This window comes from Passer montanus, unplaced genomic scaffold, assembly GCF_014805655.1.
Source record: "Passer montanus isolate IOZ18808 unplaced genomic scaffold, ASM1480565v1 scaffold63, whole genome shotgun sequence".
Classification (NCBI taxonomy): Eukaryota; Metazoa; Chordata; class Aves; order Passeriformes; family Passeridae; genus Passer; species Passer montanus.
The window spans coordinates 121,031-138,840 of record NW_024371371.1 but is presented as its reverse complement, the minus strand read 5'-3'; the positions used below and the strand labels follow the sequence as shown (position 1 = coordinate 138,840).

General features: G+C 47.1%; 2 protein-coding genes across 5 annotated transcripts in view; both read right to left on the bottom strand.

Moving 5' to 3' along the window:
* Positions 1–482: 482 nt before the first annotated feature.
* D2HGDH (D-2-hydroxyglutarate dehydrogenase) lies at positions 483–9,402 on the bottom strand. 3 transcript variants are annotated; one of them, XM_039728028.1, is made up of 9 exons: positions 8,933–9,402; positions 7,376–7,433; positions 6,267–6,406; positions 5,552–5,745; positions 4,276–4,444; positions 3,556–3,699; positions 2,986–3,128; positions 2,675–2,840; positions 483–962 (listed from the first exon to the last, which is right to left on the bottom strand). In XM_039728028.1, the coding sequence occupies exons 1-9, from the start codon at positions 9,210–9,212 to the stop codon at positions 703–705; spliced, it is 1,554 nt and encodes a 517-aa protein (XP_039583962.1). In that variant the 5' UTR covers positions 9,213–9,402; the 3' UTR covers positions 483–702. The 3 variants fall into 3 exon arrangements, with proteins under 3 accessions (XP_039583962.1, XP_039583963.1, XP_039583964.1); XM_039728029.1 differs by having other exon boundaries at positions 7,376–7,473; positions 8,933–9,072; XM_039728030.1 differs by lacking the exons at positions 7,376–7,433; positions 8,933–9,402 and having other exon boundaries at positions 6,150–6,277.
* A 109-nt stretch (positions 9,403–9,511) lies between these two features.
* The window catches only part of ING5 (inhibitor of growth family member 5), an 8,972-nt gene continuing 673 nt past the window's right edge, over positions 9,512–17,810 (bottom strand). The window contains exons 1-8 of one of the 2 annotated variants that reach the window (XM_039727893.1): positions 17,568–17,757; positions 17,394–17,465; positions 16,575–16,741; positions 15,065–15,176; positions 14,201–14,294; positions 12,893–13,028; positions 12,541–12,602; positions 9,512–11,972 (exon numbers count right to left, since the gene is read on the bottom strand). In XM_039727893.1, the coding sequence (XP_039583827.1) occupies positions 11,930–11,972; positions 12,541–12,602; positions 12,893–13,028; positions 14,201–14,294; positions 15,065–15,176; positions 16,575–16,741; positions 17,394–17,421 (642 nt within the window). In that variant the 5' untranslated portion in view covers positions 17,422–17,465; positions 17,568–17,757 and the 3' untranslated portion in view covers positions 9,512–11,929. Of the gene's footprint in view, positions 11,973–12,540; positions 12,603–12,892; positions 13,029–14,200; positions 14,295–15,064; positions 15,177–16,574; positions 16,742–17,393; positions 17,466–17,567; positions 17,758–17,810 lie in introns of those variants that run through there. The other variant, XM_039727892.1, reaches the window with a different exon arrangement.

Here is a 17,810-nt window from a genome sequence, read left to right as displayed (position 1 = left end):
ACAACAAACCATAAATGACAGAACAGACTGTAGCACATAAAACCAAACCCTAAAACAAATAAAACCCTTCATGTTAGAATAGAACAGTTCAGCTGGAAGGGGACCTATGACAATCATCCGGTCCAACTGCTTTGACTTGTTCAGGCTGCCCTAAAGTTACACCACTGCCCAAATGCCTCTTAAACACTGACAGTCTGGGGCACCAAGCACCTCTCCAGGAAGCCTGGTGCAGTAATTGATTATATGCTCTATGAAGAAACACTTCCTTTTCACAGGAGGCTCCTTCCCTAGCAGACACCTGTCTTTTCAAACCAAGACAGGAAAAGCAACACCTTCACTTGGAAGAGTTACATCCACAGGTTCTCCTGTGTCTCTGATGCTTTACCTGCACAGCCCAAGTAAGAAAATGACTCCTTTGGCTGCTGTTACTGATAAATCAAGAGCAAACCCAAGCAGGGAGAGAGTTGGAATACTCATACACACACAGTATCTCTGTGCTTGGTTTCAATGTTCAGACTAAGCAGGAAACCCAGCATGTGTTCTTCAGCAAGAGCAGGCACCCCCAAAAATAGCAACATCATTCCTTTACTTGTTCTATGCCACTAACAAAATCAAACATGGAGCACTCCACGTGCTTGCTGATCCAGTGTGCCTATGATCCAAGTGCAGGTACAGAGCTGGAGCTCCTCAGCATGTGCTCCCCTAGGGAGCCGAGGGCAGAGTCTTGTAGGGGTTGAGGATCCCTTTGGGGTCCAGCATGGCTTTGAACTGCTGCATGAGCACCACAGCCTGGCGTGGTTTGCTGTACTGAATGAACTGCCTCTTCTTGAAGCCCAGCCCGTGCTCTGCACTGATGCTGCCACTGCACCTCGCAGTCCACTCGTACACGAAGGGCTCAATGGCATCCAGCAGGGAGTGGCTGTAGGACTCGGCCGTGATGTTCAAGTGCAAGTTCCCATCTCCTGGAAGAAAACATTGCACAGGTGGGTCAATGGATACTCATTCCTGGCTTCTCCACATTCTCAAACAACAGGGCTTTGTTAGTCTGCAAACTGTGCAAAAAGGACAAGCTCACTGTCCTACAAACATCAGCTTCTCCGTGCACAAATAATTTAAATATGCTCCAAGTGCAATATTTGAGGAAAGGATCTGAGTTAAGCTGCTTTCACACTCCAACTTTTGTGATTTTCAAATTCCCACTGTGCTGCTTTAATGTTTGTGCCACCACCGTGACGCAATGACAAAGACTTGCTCAAAGGCATTTCATAATGATCATTAGATTCTAACATGGCCCTTCATCACTTTTTCTCTCCCTATTATGTTTGTGCAATGCTCTAAATGTGCATTGGCACTGTGTCAACAGAAACAAAGAAAGAAGAACAATTTCTTCTTATGCCACTGTGTGTGACAGTATTTGATTAGGCACAGAGTTGCTACTCCAAAAGACAAAACACACAAAGGAAAATACAACTTACTCATCCTCCTCCTGCATCCTAGCAAACCCTCACTGCACACAGCTCAGTCCTCAAAGAGTTACCAACAGGAAGCCTTTGTTATGCAACGTGTCTTTCAAATGATCCCTAATCAAGTGTGCTCAACAGTGTTCCATGGTTTTTTGTAACAGAACAGGTCTCCTAAAGGACCAGTTTACCTGCTTGTAAAATCAGATTAGTTTCCCAGCATGCTGACAAATCTATCAGCCTTTCTGTGCGTTTACCATTACCACTCTCTGTTGGAGGGTTAATGGCTCACAAAAAACTGATTTCCAGTAGGATTAATCACTTTGGACAAGAAAGTGGTTATCTGCCAAATATGTCTAAGTTCATCAACCAAATTAATGGTCCAACAGAACAAATTACATATTTAAATAGAAAGTACACAGCAAGAAGATACAGATGACCAGTTCCATGGCTCACTGGCCAGTAACCTGCCATCAGTATACTGAAAACAGTCTGAAAGCAGTGAAATTCAAACACCAACATCCTGATGCACTCTCCTCGTCCACAGCCCTCAATTTAAGCCTCTCACCCGCAGCACAGAAGGACTATCACCTCCTTTCCCAGCACTCCCACCATAAAAAAAAGCATATTTTATGATTTTTTTTGCAAATATTAAAATTAATATTATATGTGTTATGTTAGAAAGTGATTCTGTATTAATTTTCTCAAGTAGTGTGTTAAATATAGTTTTAGGATATAACATAATGTTAAAATAGAAACTATGTATGTGGGATATTTTTTAAAAGAAAGGAATGAGGTACTTGCACAAGACAGCAGCCACAGGACACTTAAATCTTTTAGAGAAAGAGAATTTATTGCCCCATTATCAAAAGAAACTAACTTCTTCCTACCTGGAAGAAGTTGATGCTGACCAGACAGAATCCTTTGTTTGAATGGAATTTATGCATCATGTATGAGGTGTATGAATATGCAACAGGCTGTTGTTTTTAAGGGTTAATCCTCTATTAACATGTGTCCTTTTTCGAGCTTATTTTGCTCACAAAGAGGTACTCAGACTGTCCCTAACTCTTTGTTTTTATTTTCTCATATTATCCTAATCTCAATTGTTCAACTTTTTATTACTCTAATTATACTGCTATTTTTATAACAGTTTTATTCCTATTAAACTTTTAAAACTTAAAAACAAGCAATTGGCGTTTTTCACCCTTACTTACCCAAGTGGCCATAGCCCACCACACTTTTGGCACTGTGGCCCAGCCGAGCCCTCATGTCAGTCACAAGGTCATAGAGCTTTTCCACGGGCAGGGAGATGTCATATTTGTACACGTAACCCTCGTGAGTGAGGGCCTCGGTGATTCTCTCCCGCAGGCTCCACAGCACCTGAGCAATCAAGGACCACAGAAATCCATATCACCCAGGCAGCTCTTGGGATCTGTGCATGCACCAAACCTGAGGCTGAACACTGCCCTATATAAAACAGAAATCCATGTCAAAGAGATTTGTGGGAGAGGGAACACTGACTTGCCTTTATTTTCTTATCGTCCGTTGCCACAGTTCCATCAGTGACCAAACCAGAAGCCATGGCCCGTTCTAGGAAGTTGGTCAATTTTTCTTCATCGTGAGTTGAGTTGGAGCCCGAAGTTTCAATCAAAACATAAAAAGGGCTGTCTGAGAATGAGGATAAACAAAGTAAGTACATGTCCTGGGGCAAAACAGAGGAATTCAGGGCAGGTTTTGGAGCTTTCCCCACGTGCTATATGTGCCCAGACTCTCTGGTGCCAGAGAGGGCCGTCTTTTGTCTATAGGGCACTTCATTGATATGCCAGATCTTTTATTAAGCAAACACTTCCCAGAAAGCTAGCAATTTTGTGAGGACAAATACAAGTAAAGAAAGTCTCATCTTTAAAGATAAAAGGTATTTGGAGTGGATATACCGGATACAAAAATTATGAGGGGTGCCCACACAATCACCAAACTTTTAAAAGTCAGTGAGTCAACTTTTTAAAATTAATCACTTTTTAGAAGCATTTAGAAGTAGTCTAAAAATCCCCAAGCAGTACAGTGCCCCCTTCTACAGTGTGAATATCACTGGTACCTGCCACTGGGCTGGACAGCTTGAGATGTGTCTCAACCAATTCCATGCATTTCTCATCCATGAACTCGTAGGCAGACAGGATCTCACCCAGCATGGCTCTGCAGGTTGTGAATGTTTCCAGAACCTTGGCAAAACTCTGACACCCTTCAGACAGAACAGAGAGGAATCAGGATCAAAAAACAGACACCACCCCAAACCCTCTGGAGGTTTCTAAGAAGTAAAAAAATCTCAGTGAAGGTTCCCCAGAAACCACTCTGGACCTGCTGAGGACACCCAGAAGCAGCTTTTAAGCAGCCTGGCCATATGCTCTGCTGATCCAGAACCTGACCAGCAGATGGGATTTCTCAGCCTTGCTTCATCACCTGGTCTCTCACCTGACCCCTGGAAGGCAGCTGCCTCTGCCTACTGTCAGTCTTGCCCTGCTCATCTCTTGAGCCTGTCAGACCAGGGCCCCCCTCACCAGAGTGGGGACTGTCCTGCCTGCCTCCTCACCCTGCTAAGCTCCTGGCTCCACTGTCCTTACAGAACAACCTGCCCTTGCAGATAATTCAACAGATATTAAACATCTGCACAGGTATTTTAGCACAGAGCCCTACACTATTTCCAAGAAACCAGTTGATGCTGGCAATCCAGCTCAGCAGGCTGAACAGTGCTTTCTCCTCTCTATCCCTACTCCCAGCCTTTGAATTCAGGTGTGAAACCATTAATATCAGCCTCTACCTAGGAATGCCACATTGACAGCCTTAGGCTTCTGAGGACAGAGTATGGAGACAGCAGTGATAACTCCCAGGGTCCCCTCGGATCCGATGAAGAGCTGCTTCAGGTCATAGCCCGTGTTATCTTTGCGCAGAGAGGTCAGACAGTCCAGAGCTGAGCCATCAGCCAGCACCTGTGGGAACAGGGGCCCAGTCACAGCACCTGGGCAGGAATCTGCTGCCATGACCTTGCCTGTCACCAAGCTGATGGGGACTGTCACTCACCTTGAGCACGGGACACAGCTGCAGCCCATTCCCACACTGCTCCTCCATTCCCAGCTCTTCCCCCCTCTACATTCTACCTGAGTAGGACAGAGTAGGTATTTCCCTCCTACTTCTCTCCTTCAATCAGGACAAGCAATAACAGGAGATCCACTTTGCTCTGCTTTTCTTACCAATGGTGGAGAAGACCAGACATTCCCTGCAGCCCTAGCTCCCACTATCCAGCAGAAACAAGGAAAGCTACTTGAAACAGTGAACAGTTAAGCAGAAGAAGTAAACCCTCTGCCACTTGAGCCTCAAATTAAGGCTGAGTATCTCCAAGACAGGTTATTAAAGGCTATTTTGACATTAGAGCCAAACTGACCACAGAAAAATGCTCTCCTTTCTAAGTCTATAGAGTAAAACAAAGCCATGCTTTTGTTCCCTGCCCAAATTTTGTCCCCAGCCATGAAAACTTTCAGAACTCCTAATCCAGCTTTTACATCCCAAGGCACTTGCCTGTAGGACAGGAGCAGCTGAGGAACAGCAGAGACTCCAGGACACAGCCAGCAGCCAAATGAACCCAAAGCAGACAGCTCTGTTATGGGGTGGGCTTTAAACCCAAAGATAATCTTCAAAGTTCTGTCCAACACAAACCTGTGATTCTATTAAAATCTGAGTGAGCAGCCACTAGAAGAGAGTGATGCAGGATGGGTTTAGCAGTGTTCCAGAGACCCACTGCTCAGAGGAACCAACTGCATGCAGATAACCTGGGATGCCCCAACCTCTCCCTACCTTCTTTAGATTAAAAAAACACCTAACACCACCTCTGTCAGTCAGGAAGCTGGAAACTGCAGCAGCAGTAACACACTACAAGCATGAATACATGTGCTGACCCTTCTCAAAAGAGCCCAACAAGGAAAAGATACGAGTGGAAGCCTGCAGAGGAGCTTGGCAGTGTGCTGGACAGTTAGAAGAGCAGGAAGCAGTAAGCAGCAGAGGATTAAGCAGAGAAGGGAGCTGCCAGGTACTCGCCTTACCACTTCCAGGCCCAGCACGGTCCCTCGCAGAGAGCCGTATCTCAAGAGCCGCAAGCCCCCGGCATTGGTGGCCACGTTCCCCCCGATGTGACAGCTGCCTTTGGCTCCCAGGTCGAGTGGCATGATGAAGCCCTGCTCCTCCAAGTACTCACTCAGCCTCTCCAACACACAGCCTGCTTGGCACACAAGGATTCCTGGAACACAAAAGCCATGCTGCAAGCTGGTGGCCGAGAAGAAGGTGCCGCCTCAAGAAGCAGGAGCAGCATGAGCAGATACAACCACCACTTTCTTCAAAACTTCTTGGGATTCAGTGTAAATGCACAAGTCTGTGCAAGCTCCAGGGAACTGCCCCCCACCCCTCAAGCCTCAGGGAGCTATTGCCTTAATATCTCATCTCTCACAACTCTGGACTGGCAAAACAGAGTCACATTAAGTGTGTCTCTGCCTCTGGCTTTGCTATTGCCTTAACATCTCGTCACTCACAACTCTGGACTGGCAAAACAGAGTCACATTAAGTGTGTCTCTGCCTGTTGTCCTCCCTCTCTGAACAGAGATACTCACACCATCCCGACCCCTAACCCCCCAAATCCAAACAAACCTCCTTATGAAGCTGCTGGGCTGAACCCTGCTGATCCTGCTGCTATCTGCTCCCAGGAAAATGCCTGTTTTGTAGCCTGGGGCTCATTCCTGTGCTTCACATCCCTGGAATATTTACCAGACACCTTGTCAAAGCTGATGATCTGGTTCATGAGAGCCGTGGAGAGAATGATCTCATCAAAGACAGGAACGCTGCCGCCAACGAGGCCCGTGTTCCCCCCCTGAGGGTTCACTGCCAGGTTCCTCTCATGGCAGTACCTGGAAGGAAAAAGGTTTCTGAATTTTTATGCATTTAAAAGCCACAATCAGTCTGTCAGAGAAGTGTCACCTCCACATGAATGTCAACTGTTGTGACAGTGCTCCTTAAAATTAAGCAGCATTTCACAGAAAGATTAAATTGACAGAAGGAGACAGTTTCAATGGCAAAGTGAGAAAGAGCAACTCCTGTTTAAACTCAGCCCAGGGCTGAGCAAAGAACCAGCACTTGGGGCTAGCCCCGAGTGTATCTACACATCTGGCACAAACATCTGCCTGGAAAGCACTGCTTATGCTTCTACAGAAGCTGTTTCTGCAGCAGCCTGTGCTAACAGCTTGGGCTCCCCAGTGGGCTCTGACAGCCAGCCTCTGGCAATGATTTCAGACATCACTGCCCTCCTCCTCCCAAGAAATTACTGCCCTGTAGGCAACAAAACCTGTACCTGTGCCTCAGCTGCTCCACCTGCCACATCCCTGCCAAGCACCACCCACCACATCCCTCTGAGCTCACAGCAGCTGCTGCACACGGGATGGCACAGAGCCCCACAGCTCCTTCAGAGCCCTGCCTGCCCTTCCTGTGCTCTGCATCCCTGTTAGAACAGAGCCAGCAGCACGTTCCTGCAGCTCTCAGCTCCTCAGCCAAACAGGGATCTGGCACAGCACCGTCCAACCAGAGCTGGGCTCACACCAGTGTGGATAAAACAGACTCTCCAGCTGCCTCCTTCTGCCCTAACCTTCTTCAGCTTTTCACACAGACCCTCCTGAATCTTTCACAAAACTTCTCTTTTCTGAGCACCTGTACAATGCCTAATTTTAGCCATTTATCAGAACAGAAAAGTCATGAAGAAAACTTCCTCAGCAACTCCAGTGCTTAAGGAATTGGTGTCTGAACACCTACAAGTTCCCTTCAACCCAAGTTCCCTCCAACCCTTCCTCCTCAGCACCAAGCCCAGCAGAAAAGGTGTGTGTTACCTGAGAACCTGGGACACCTCTGCTGTTGTCTGGGGCTTCAACACCAGCTGGCTGCAGCCTGCAATGAAAGCAAGGGACTCTCAAGGCAAGCTGTGGCTCTGCAGGGGTCAGAAAGAAACAGGTGGGAAAACATGAGGTGGGAAATGACAATGCTGCCTCCACTGTTAGGCATTTAAACCACTTTGACAACAAACATTTCAACAGCAGCCTTTTCCTTTAAGCCCTGCAAAAAACTTTGCATGTACAGGAGACTTGGGTGCCACTGGGGGCAATGGGAAATGGTTTAAATTGTCATAAAATCTTTGACGGAAGCAACAGAGAATTCACAATGCTTGTTTTAGAATCACAGAATCACAGGATGATTTGGGTTGGGAAGGCCCTAAAAGTCCATCCCCTCCATGGGCAGGGACACCTTCCACTGTCCCAGGTTGCTCCAAGCCCTGTCCAGCCTGGCCTTGGACACTTCCAGGGATCCAGGGGCAGCCACAGCTTCTGCCAGGGCCTCCCCACCCTTACAGCATAGAATTTCTTCTCAATATCCCACCTAACCCTGCCCTCTGGCAGTGAGAAGCAATTCCCTTTTGTCCTGCCACTCCAGGCCCATACAAAAAGTCTCCCTCCTCCGTATAAACCCCTTTAAGGTACTGGAAGGCTGCAATAAAGACTCCAAAAAGCTTTCATATTATTTTCTGAGGTTCAATCAAAACTGCTGAATCAACTTGTCTCAGGAAAAAAATTAACTATTAAGTTAGAGGGTTTAGATTTTTTTTTTGAGGAAGCCTATAAGTTTACCAGCTATCAGGTAATTCTTAAAGGAATAATTTTATTAAGAAAAACTCATTTTGGATGGGGAGGCACTCATCTGCTCTCTGGTAACCAGTGTCAAGTGAGAAGCAATTCCCTTTTGTCCTGCCACTCCAGGCCCATACAAAAAGTCTCCCTCCTTCGTATAAACCCCTTTAAGGTACTGGAAGGCTGCAATAAAGACTCCAAAAGCTTTCATATTCCTTTCTGAGGTTCAATCAAAACTGTTAGCTGAATCAACTTGTCTCAGGAAAAAAAATAAAGTTAGAGGGTTTAGATTTTTTTATTTTTGAGGAAGCCTGTAAGTTTACCAGCTATCAGGTAATTCTTAAAGGAATAATTTTATGAAGAAAAACTCATTTTGGATGGGGAGGCACTCATCTGCTCTCTGGTGACCAGGGACAGGACCCGAGGGAACAGCTGGAGCTGTGTCAGGAAAGGGTTAGGGCGGATATCGGGAAAGGTTTGTCCTCCAGAGGGCGGTCGGGCACTGCCCAGGCTCCCCAGGGAATGGGCACGGCCCCAGGGCTGCCAGAGCTCCAGGAGCATTTGGATAACAGACACAGAGTGGGATCGCCGGGGTGTCTGTGCAGGGCCAGCAGCGGGACTCGATAATCCTCATGGGTCCCTTCCAACTCTGTGACCTGTACAGCTGTGATCCGCCCTAAATAAAGATAAGCTTTCCTCTGGCAAACCCCCCGCTCGGGTGATTACCAGAGGCAGGAAGGAGGTTTCACCACGCAGCTCGCTCACCTCGCACCGACTTCAGCCAGTCCACGTTGAAAGGCTTCACCTCCTCCTCGCCGGTGACCACCCTGCCGGGCATGAGGCGCTGGAAGAAGGCCACATCGCCGTCCGCCAGCCGGGCGAAGGGCAGCCGCCGCACCGCGTACCGCTCGCAGGTCGGCACCACCTCCCGGGAACCGGCAAAGCCCCGAGGCACGCCCGGGGGCTGCCGGCTCCCGCCGCGCTGCAGCACCTTCCCTGGGCAGCGCCTCAGCCAGGCGGCCCCGCCGCGCCACACGGCCGCCATGGTGAAAGCCGTGAGGGGAGCGCGGCACCGAGGGGAAGCGCACCGCCTCAGGGCGTCTCCCCCGGCGCACCGCAGCCTTCGCAGTGCGGGTTAGCGCGGGGGAATCCGGGATTATCCCGGTAACACGGGAGATTCCAAGGAAGCTCCGTGGACGAGAAGCGTCGGGGACGCGCAGCGCGCCTCACTCCGAGCCGCCAGGGGGCGCTGGCGAACGCGCTCAGCGCGCGCGGGCGGCAGCGCCCCCTGGCGGCCGGCGGTTGCAACAGCACCCCCTCACAAATTTCCCCCTCACACATTTATTTATTCCCAAAAATACTTTATTTATAATATAATCCAACATCTCCAAGATTCAAAAATACAGATATACATTTTTTTTTTAAACTTTACATTCCTTAATTTTTTGTTGTTGTTGTTGTCGTTTCGGTAATCGGGAGCTCCGGTTTGGATGAGCTGCAAGTAAAGCTGGGCCCCCCCTTTTGTGGGTTTTTTTTTTGGGCAATGTTTAGTGGGGTATTCCTTTTAGGGATCACCCTTCTGCAGGAAACGTTTAACACTGTACATTCAAAAGTCAGAAGATTTAAATCCTTTAGTAAGCAAAAACGAAGGCTGCTGGTATTTCTGTCTACAAGGAGTTGTAAAAATTCTCTACATCAAGGTGTAAAAGAGGGCAGGAGATGCTCCTGAGCCCATCCAAGCCCTGAACTGGCATGTTCCCAGTGGGAGAGTTTATTGCTGGTATCAGATCTCAGCTGCTTTACACATCACAGGTGTTGTAAAGAACACAATGTTGTAACTCACATTCCTAACAAATTATCCTTCCTTTTGAGGGCTCTACCTTCCAGAGCTTGTTTTCCTTTTTGCTTTGCTGGTTCAAGTGGAAAACGCTCTTTGAAGCCCCAAAAGTACTATAAAAAATATGGGTTTTTATCCTACCTAACCAGAATTTTAGAGCTGAGGCAATTCAGCTCCACACTGGCTCACCCAGAGCTGTTCTCTTCCCTCATGGCACATTCCAGCAAGATCTCCAGAGTGGAATTTTGAGATTGTTTCAAATCAAATGCTTAATCCACAGCAATACCAGTACTACCAAAGCTTAGGAAAATCAGGAAGAGAAGCTGCCTACAACACCATTGGGTGGGAGGGGAAAACAACCCCTGGGACAGCACCAGGGGACTGGATTACAGGCTGGCTCATGAGGTATCTCGAATTTGCTCTCATGAAGAGGCAGGAAGAAGAAGAGGGCTGGCTGTACTTCAGGTTTGTGTGGCTGCTGTTCCTCCTCCTTCCATCCAGCACTCTGGCTTTCATTTCCCTGCCTGCTTTCCAGGTGCTACTCTGAGGCAGCAATGACAAATGTGCATCACAAATGTGCATTTTCATGCACAGAACTGTGGGAACTTCAGCTCTCTGTGATGCAATGAAGTAAAGACACCTGCAACATCACACTGGAAATGACAGCACCCTGAAGACAGGGATTTTTTCCTGAAATGCATCCTTTTTTCCAGCCATAAATCAATGTTCATGGAAAAGCTGCCTCACAACTGAGAGGTTTCTTCTACATCAGCAGCAGGCACAAAGCCCCACAGAGAGGAGGAGATGTGGCAGGAGCTGTTTTCTACTTTCCTTCATTGCAAAACATGAGTAAGAGGCTCAGTGTAACAGGAAAAGCCTTCTTTCTTTTGACAACAGGTGCCAGAGTCTGAGTAGAAGTGTTTTTACCTTCTGTACTGTTTTTTCAGCAGAAGAAAAGTTTATCTGGGAGTTTCTTGATGCCCTTGCAGCAGTCTGTACCAAGAGCTCCTGCACACTGGTATGGAAAGCAGCACACAGCCCTGCTGCCACAGAGGTGCCACCAACACCCACCAGGGACCAGAGCCAGCAAACTTAATGAGTTTGGGGTGTTTTTTTTTCTCCTTTCACCAGCAGGCAGGAAACCTGGAACACCTTTCCCCACTACCTCTTTCACTGAAGGCAGGGACGCCTCATGATGCAGGAGACAGATATGAAGGCAAGACTTATCTCTGCTCTTCCCTGAACTTCCATGTCTCAGAGGAAGGAAAAAACAGACTTTTTCTTCCCAGCTCCTGATTTCCTCTCTCTCTTCTGCTGCTACTGACACTGTGCTAATGCAAGGATTCACATTCATCATCTGAAAGGCAGCTAGGGAAGTCCAGAACACACAAATGTGGCCATTAAAAATACAGACAAGTTCTGTTCCAACATTCCTGAATGCCCTGCTTCAACAGCAGAGCCACAGCATCATAGGAACAAACAAACATCCTCATGGAGCCCTTCCCTAAAACCTGATTTATCCATGTGCCACACAGGCAATCACAGCTACAAGTCATCTTATTTGGTGAATAAATCCAACCTTCTCTCTCTCTCCAAGAATACTGCAGGTTTCATCTTCACAGTGATGTACTTAAAGAATCTTCAGGGAAATGGAAACAGCCAGAAAAGGCAACACCCTCCCTCAGTATTATTGTGCAAGACTAACATAAATAAAATCTCCGTGGCAAAGGGATTTGGGACTCCCTCCCAAAGTCACTGTCATAGGAAAGAACAGGAATTTCAACTGGCCACTGGATAATTAAATATCATACCAGAAAAAGATGGAGGATAGACTAACAAAAAAATAATCAAAGGTAATATTGCAACATGAATGAAGGAATATATTAAATTCTTCTTGCCTCGGCGGTGTATCCCCCTTCTACTCCTTACTTCTTCTTCTTTCTTTCCTGAACACAACGAGGACAAAACCTGTAGGAAAAAAAAGAGGCAGTAATTAGCTCCTGAAATTAACAGCACAGAGCCTGAGAACCATTTTTAACATTTGTGCAAAATTAAGCCTGTTTCTGACAGGCAATTTGTTAATTTGATTAAAAGAGTACATTAGATAAAAATAAGAAGCCCACTATCCTTTCCAAGATAAGCACATAGTAAAACACTTGAAGTCTTCAAAATTTGCCTCAAGAAGTGAAACAAAGAGGTACCTGTGTCTATTTTAAGCACAGCCACAAGCAGTGACAATAGAGCAAACCTCAAATGAAACATATCCCTCTGTTCACACAAGCCTCAGGTCAAACCCTGCTCTGTTTATCAGGCAGTTTTGCTCCCACCAGTACCTAAGACTTCTGTGGAAATGGATTTTAACAAGAAGGTTTGTCTTCTGTCTTCCACCCTCAAAATAATCCCCAATCACAGAGGATGCAAACCCTCTGATGAGAGGAGCAAAGCTCCTTTGTCAGGGTCACAACAGGGTTTGAATTCTTGTTGAGGCAAACTGCAGCCTGACAAAAACCCCAGAGCTGAATGCTGTCACACTCACCATTTCCCTTTTGGTTTGGTGGTCAGGTCCACACATGCAAAGTGGAACCACTCGATTGGGCACTGCAAGAGAGAAAGGAAAAACCCACAGAGGAGATTCTTAGTAGCTCACAAACACTCCCACCATTTGGTATGAGCTAACTGAGCAAGGACCCCCTCCTTGGACTGTACAGGGTTGGGAGGCAAGAAATAAATGAAAATGAATCAGCACTGCAAGAGAGAAAGGAAAAACCCACAGAGGAGATTCTTAGTAGCTCACAAACACTCCCACCATTTGGTATGAGCTAACTGAGCAAAGACCCCCTCCTTGGACTGTACAGGCTGTGAAAATGAATCTTCTCTCAAGTGCTTACATCTGGGTTGTCACAGCCAATCATCTCTCCATAGGACACCTGGTGACACAGGCAGTAGGTGGGCTCGTTGGGATCCACTGGCATGTCCAGGACATCTGAGGGATGCACTGACAGGATGGTGTCAGCAAACTCAGACCTGTGGGCAAGGACAGAGTCAGGACAAAACCCTTCTCAGCTGCAGACAGCACTGTGTTACAAGGGATGGCTCCCCACTGCCACAGGGCAGGGTTAGATGGGGTACTGGGAAGAAATTCTTCCCTGTGAGGGTAGGGAAGCCCTGGCACAGGGTGCCTGGAAAAGCTGTTCCTGAAGTGCTCATGGCCAGACTTGGAACAACTCAGGCTAGTGGAACGTGTCCCTGCCCACTGCAGGGGCTGGAATGGGATGGTTTTTAAGGCCCCTACAAACCCAAACCATTCTGGGATTTGGCGTTTCCAGGATCCAAATTCTACTTGGGAAAATTTAGTGTTTTACAGTATCTTTCCTAAACCATTACATTACCACAGCCCAGTAATTAAAATCATAAGGTAGGTTAGATCAAACACAGTATGACTGGAAAGAATTAAAGAGAGGGATTTGTGGCTGTCATGAGTAAAGTAACAAATTATCATACAGATCACTCCTGGCTGTGAGTAGAATAACCTGTTTGGGGTTTTTCCCCAATCTGCTTCAATTGATTTTTTTCTCATTGTCAGGCATGAGTGAACCCTCTTACTCTGACAGGGATGTGCTGACATGCCAGCAGCAGTCCATAGAAACTACTTTTACTTTCCTGCCACCTGAAAATATCATAATAAAATGAGCCCCTTTAATATAAATCCCATCTCAGAGAGGGGACATGCTTTCCTCATTGCCTCTCAAAACCAATTATTCAAGGCTACCTAGGACACAATCCTTTGAAAATAACCCCCCAAAATTCTCCAAGATTTCTACAACAGCAGCACAAAATCAGTTTCTGTGGCCAAGTGCATTTCTTTTACCATCAAGACCACAAGCAACTGTTAAAAATACCTCTGTGACAAAAATCAAAGCTATTTTCTCCCAGCTTGCCAACAGCAACAGGGAGGCTGATCTTGTCCTTCCAGTCAGAGTGTTCCAAGCATGCTGAGCTTCCACATGCCAACCAAGGAGTTAATTAACAATGCTGGCCTGTCCTAAGCAGGGCATTAATGAAATGGAGTAAGACCAGAACACTCTTAACACTGCTCACCATCTGGACATGAGTCATAAATAGGGTAATATGAGCCTGTGGAAAATTCATGAAGTGTCAAGCCCAAGGCCCTGGAGTTGTGCCTGGCTCTGCCTTACCCTCCTTTGAGCTTCTTTTTCTTTGGTGTATCTTCTTCAGATGTTCTCCTGCCTCGACCACGAGAGCTTCTTTTGTCTTTCTGACTCCGTCCCTCTAGAAAGGAAAAACACCCCCCTCACTTCAGCATATCTGAGAGGCAGAAACATCCCCAGCTGCTCTTTTGATGCAGTTACTGGCTTGAAATCCCTACTGCATATGAAATTGAGTAATCCTTATCATATGCAATTGAACACACTGACTGAAATGCATTTTTAAGCCACAAAACCACCAAATTAATAACAACTGAGCACCAAACTCCTGTGTTTGCAGTTTTGGCAATAAAGCACTGCAGTATGTCAGCACAGGTCATAAACAGCATCACACTTGATTAGACATGAAGTATTTTTTTCCATCTCAGTGTATTTTTAAACACAGTTAATAGATTACTCAATAACTAACATAACTTTTATCTCCACCTCCTTGCTCCTACCCCTTATTTCATTGTTCAAAGGCATAAAGCTGTGCTGCTGTATCCACATTCAAATGTCACTGTAATCACACAATATTTCAGGATATACAACAGAAACTGGCATCTTCTTTTAATTCCTAATTTCTCCCAAAACTAAGACTGTTACACCAGTGCAGTTTTGGCACAGCACCCTCCTTAGAACCAGTAACAACCTCAGGATGAAAAACTGAGAGTAAGTTTGATCCCAGCACAACATTTCTCTTCCTCTCCTGCCCACTGTAAGAGCATTAAAAACAAACGGAACAACACATTTCTTTCCTTCCTCCAGAAATAACAGCCTATTTTACATCTCAGCCTTCCTGCTTTGGTACTCTAAGTGCTGGAAAAAGCTCCCAATTGTGCAAAATTCACCCACTTTTCAGGCTTCTGGATCCAGGGGTTTCAAAGTCGCTGCCTTCCAGTTTGTCTTTGAGATCAGCCTCAAAGCGCGCCAGGTCGGCGTCCAGCCGGCGGATGTGCTTATCCACCTGCCCCAGGAGGAAACCACAACCTGAGCCACACAAACAGCCAAAAGGAGCCCCAGAGGGAAACAGGAAGGGCTGAACTTGGCTGTTATCAGCACGAGCAGTGGGGTGCTGCAGAGAGAGGCACGGGCTGGGGAAAGGGAAATGGCACAGAGGGAACGAGGAGGCAAAGCACAAGGGTCCAACCCCTCCATGAGCAGGAAGAAGGAGAAGAGAGGCAACAGAGGGTCAAAGCAACTCAGAGGAATGATTTCCAGAACAAAACAAGAGGAGAAATACTAAAAATAATGGGTTTGTCCCTGTGATTTCCAAAATTCACATGCAGTCCTTGAAATGTGTCAAGAGCACAGAGTTTTCCCTGGTCCTCCACTGCCATGTGAATCCAAGAAATTTAATAAATACAGAGGCTGGCTAGCCCAGATACTAAAAATAATGGGTTTGTCCCTGTGATTTCCAAAATTCACACGCAGTCCTTGAAATGTGTCAAGAGCACAGAGTTTTCCCTGGTCCTCCACTGTCATGGGAATCCAAGAAATTTAACAATAAATACAGAAGCTGGCTAGCCTCAATACCAAGTCAACACACATTAATTAAGTACCTGGTACTACCCTGGCTGCAGTAAAGTGACTTTCAGAAGAGGGATTTCAAGGCACCACCCCCAAACTGTGCTGCTGCAGTAGTTTGCCATTAAATGAGCTCACTAGTTATCCAGGGCATTGATATTCCTGGGACACAATTTCCTTTCTTTGCAGTATTTGATGGCAGCCAAACACCTACTGCAGCTGTAGCAAAACCCCAAGCATCTCTGCAAGCTGGACAACAAACTCTCAGTACAGTCAAAAGGATTCCCCTCACTCAACTTCCACCCAGGGGGTAAAACAAGTGGAGAGAAGAATTATCTAAGGGACAGAAGGAAAAAAAAAAAGTGGAAAGCTGCATCTTAAGAAATGGGGTTTTCTCCCAAAGTCCACTGAGGAAATTTTGATGTCCAATAAACCAAGGCAACAGAGCAGCATTCCTGCTGTTCCTCCACAGCAGCTGGCTTAAAAAAACCAACTTGCTTCCAACTAAGTGTGCCCCTAATAAATTATCAGTGGCAGAGAGCTGCTGGGGAGGAGGGAGTGGGGCAAATTTGCTGGAATTATCACACAGCAGACGAGTACTGCTGATAAAGCCACCTCCAAGGGGGGTAAACTCACTAATTCTTCAGCAAAAGAGAAACCTGATGCCAAAGGAGAAAGCTTTTTGGGGATAGCAACAGAGAGAAACATAAGGTTGAGGAATAATAATTTGTTTTGGTGAGAAATTAAAGTCAAAAAGAAGAAAAAGTGAGGGGAAGCTGACACTGTGAAGCACCTCCACGGGCAGCAGTGCAGAGGATGCCCATTTCCCATGGCTCACCATCTCGTAGGTCTGCATGGCCAGCTGCACTTTGTCATCACTGTACTCCTTGCACTTGCTGTAGGCACTCTGGATCTTCCTCAGGTGCTCCACCCTCTCCTCAGGCACCATGTTCTTCACAGACTCGATGTAGGCTGCTGCCAGGCTGTCAATCTCTGCTTTCTTGTCTGGAAAAAAGAAAAAAAAAGGTATTTTTGGTTTTCTATTTCCATTTAGGACACCCTTCCTGACAGCTGTTACGCTCCCCTCAATTGCTCAATGCATTTTCCTTTTCAAAAACAAACCCAGTTAAGTTAGAGGTGCTCACTCTTTGGCACCTGTGGTGTGATTCTGCTTTCTCTAGTGTTCTACAGCTAATTCAGAAGTTAATTTACAGTTAAGATCAGGAACTGAACCCATGTGTTCACAAGTTTCAGCCTCTCTTCCCACATACAGAACATTTTAACTGTTGTGCAGTCACAGCTCTGATAATTCAAAACTAAAATAATTAATGTGCAGACAGATACCAACAAAAGCTTCAAAAAGGAAGGAAAAAGTCATCCTGCAAGGCACACAGGAATCCAGAATTTTTTAGATATAGAAACACATGGAAGGAAGGCCATCCAAGTGGCCACTGAGTGGAGTGACCACAGAGCTGTGAATTTAAACTGGAAACAAAACCAAGCCCTGCCACGTGAGCTGTATGCTCCCAGGACAGCAGCAAACACTGCAGAGCACCCAGCCCGAGAGGAGGAACAGCCACGGCCCCCAAAGCCCGGCCCCACGGGGCTCTGCCCCTCCTTAGGCCGGCTCCCTGTGCCCCTGCCCGCCCTCACGCACCTTCCGTTCTCTGATCCAGCTCCCGCATCAGCTGGAAGTTCCTCTGCAGCTCGCACGGCAGATTCTCAATACCTACAACAGTAACGCTACTCAGTTCTCTGAGGAATTCTGTCAGGGCCTGGAACGAGATGAGCTCGGAGGTCCTTCCCAACCCAACCCAACCCACCCGCTCACCTCAGCGGAGCTTGAGCACTGCCTGGAGGGAGGGACGGGAACGGGACCCCGGAGCGGAGGGAGGGGAACAGGAACGGGACCCCCGAGCGGAGGGAGGAACAAGAACGGGGCGCCCGCCCCGCGGCGCCCCACAGCCGCCATGGCCTCACGCCCCACTGCCCAGCGCGCACCGCTGACGTAGTCCGGCGCCGGCTGATGACGCAGCCCCGTGCCGCCCCCCCACCCCCCGCGCCGCCCGTGGCG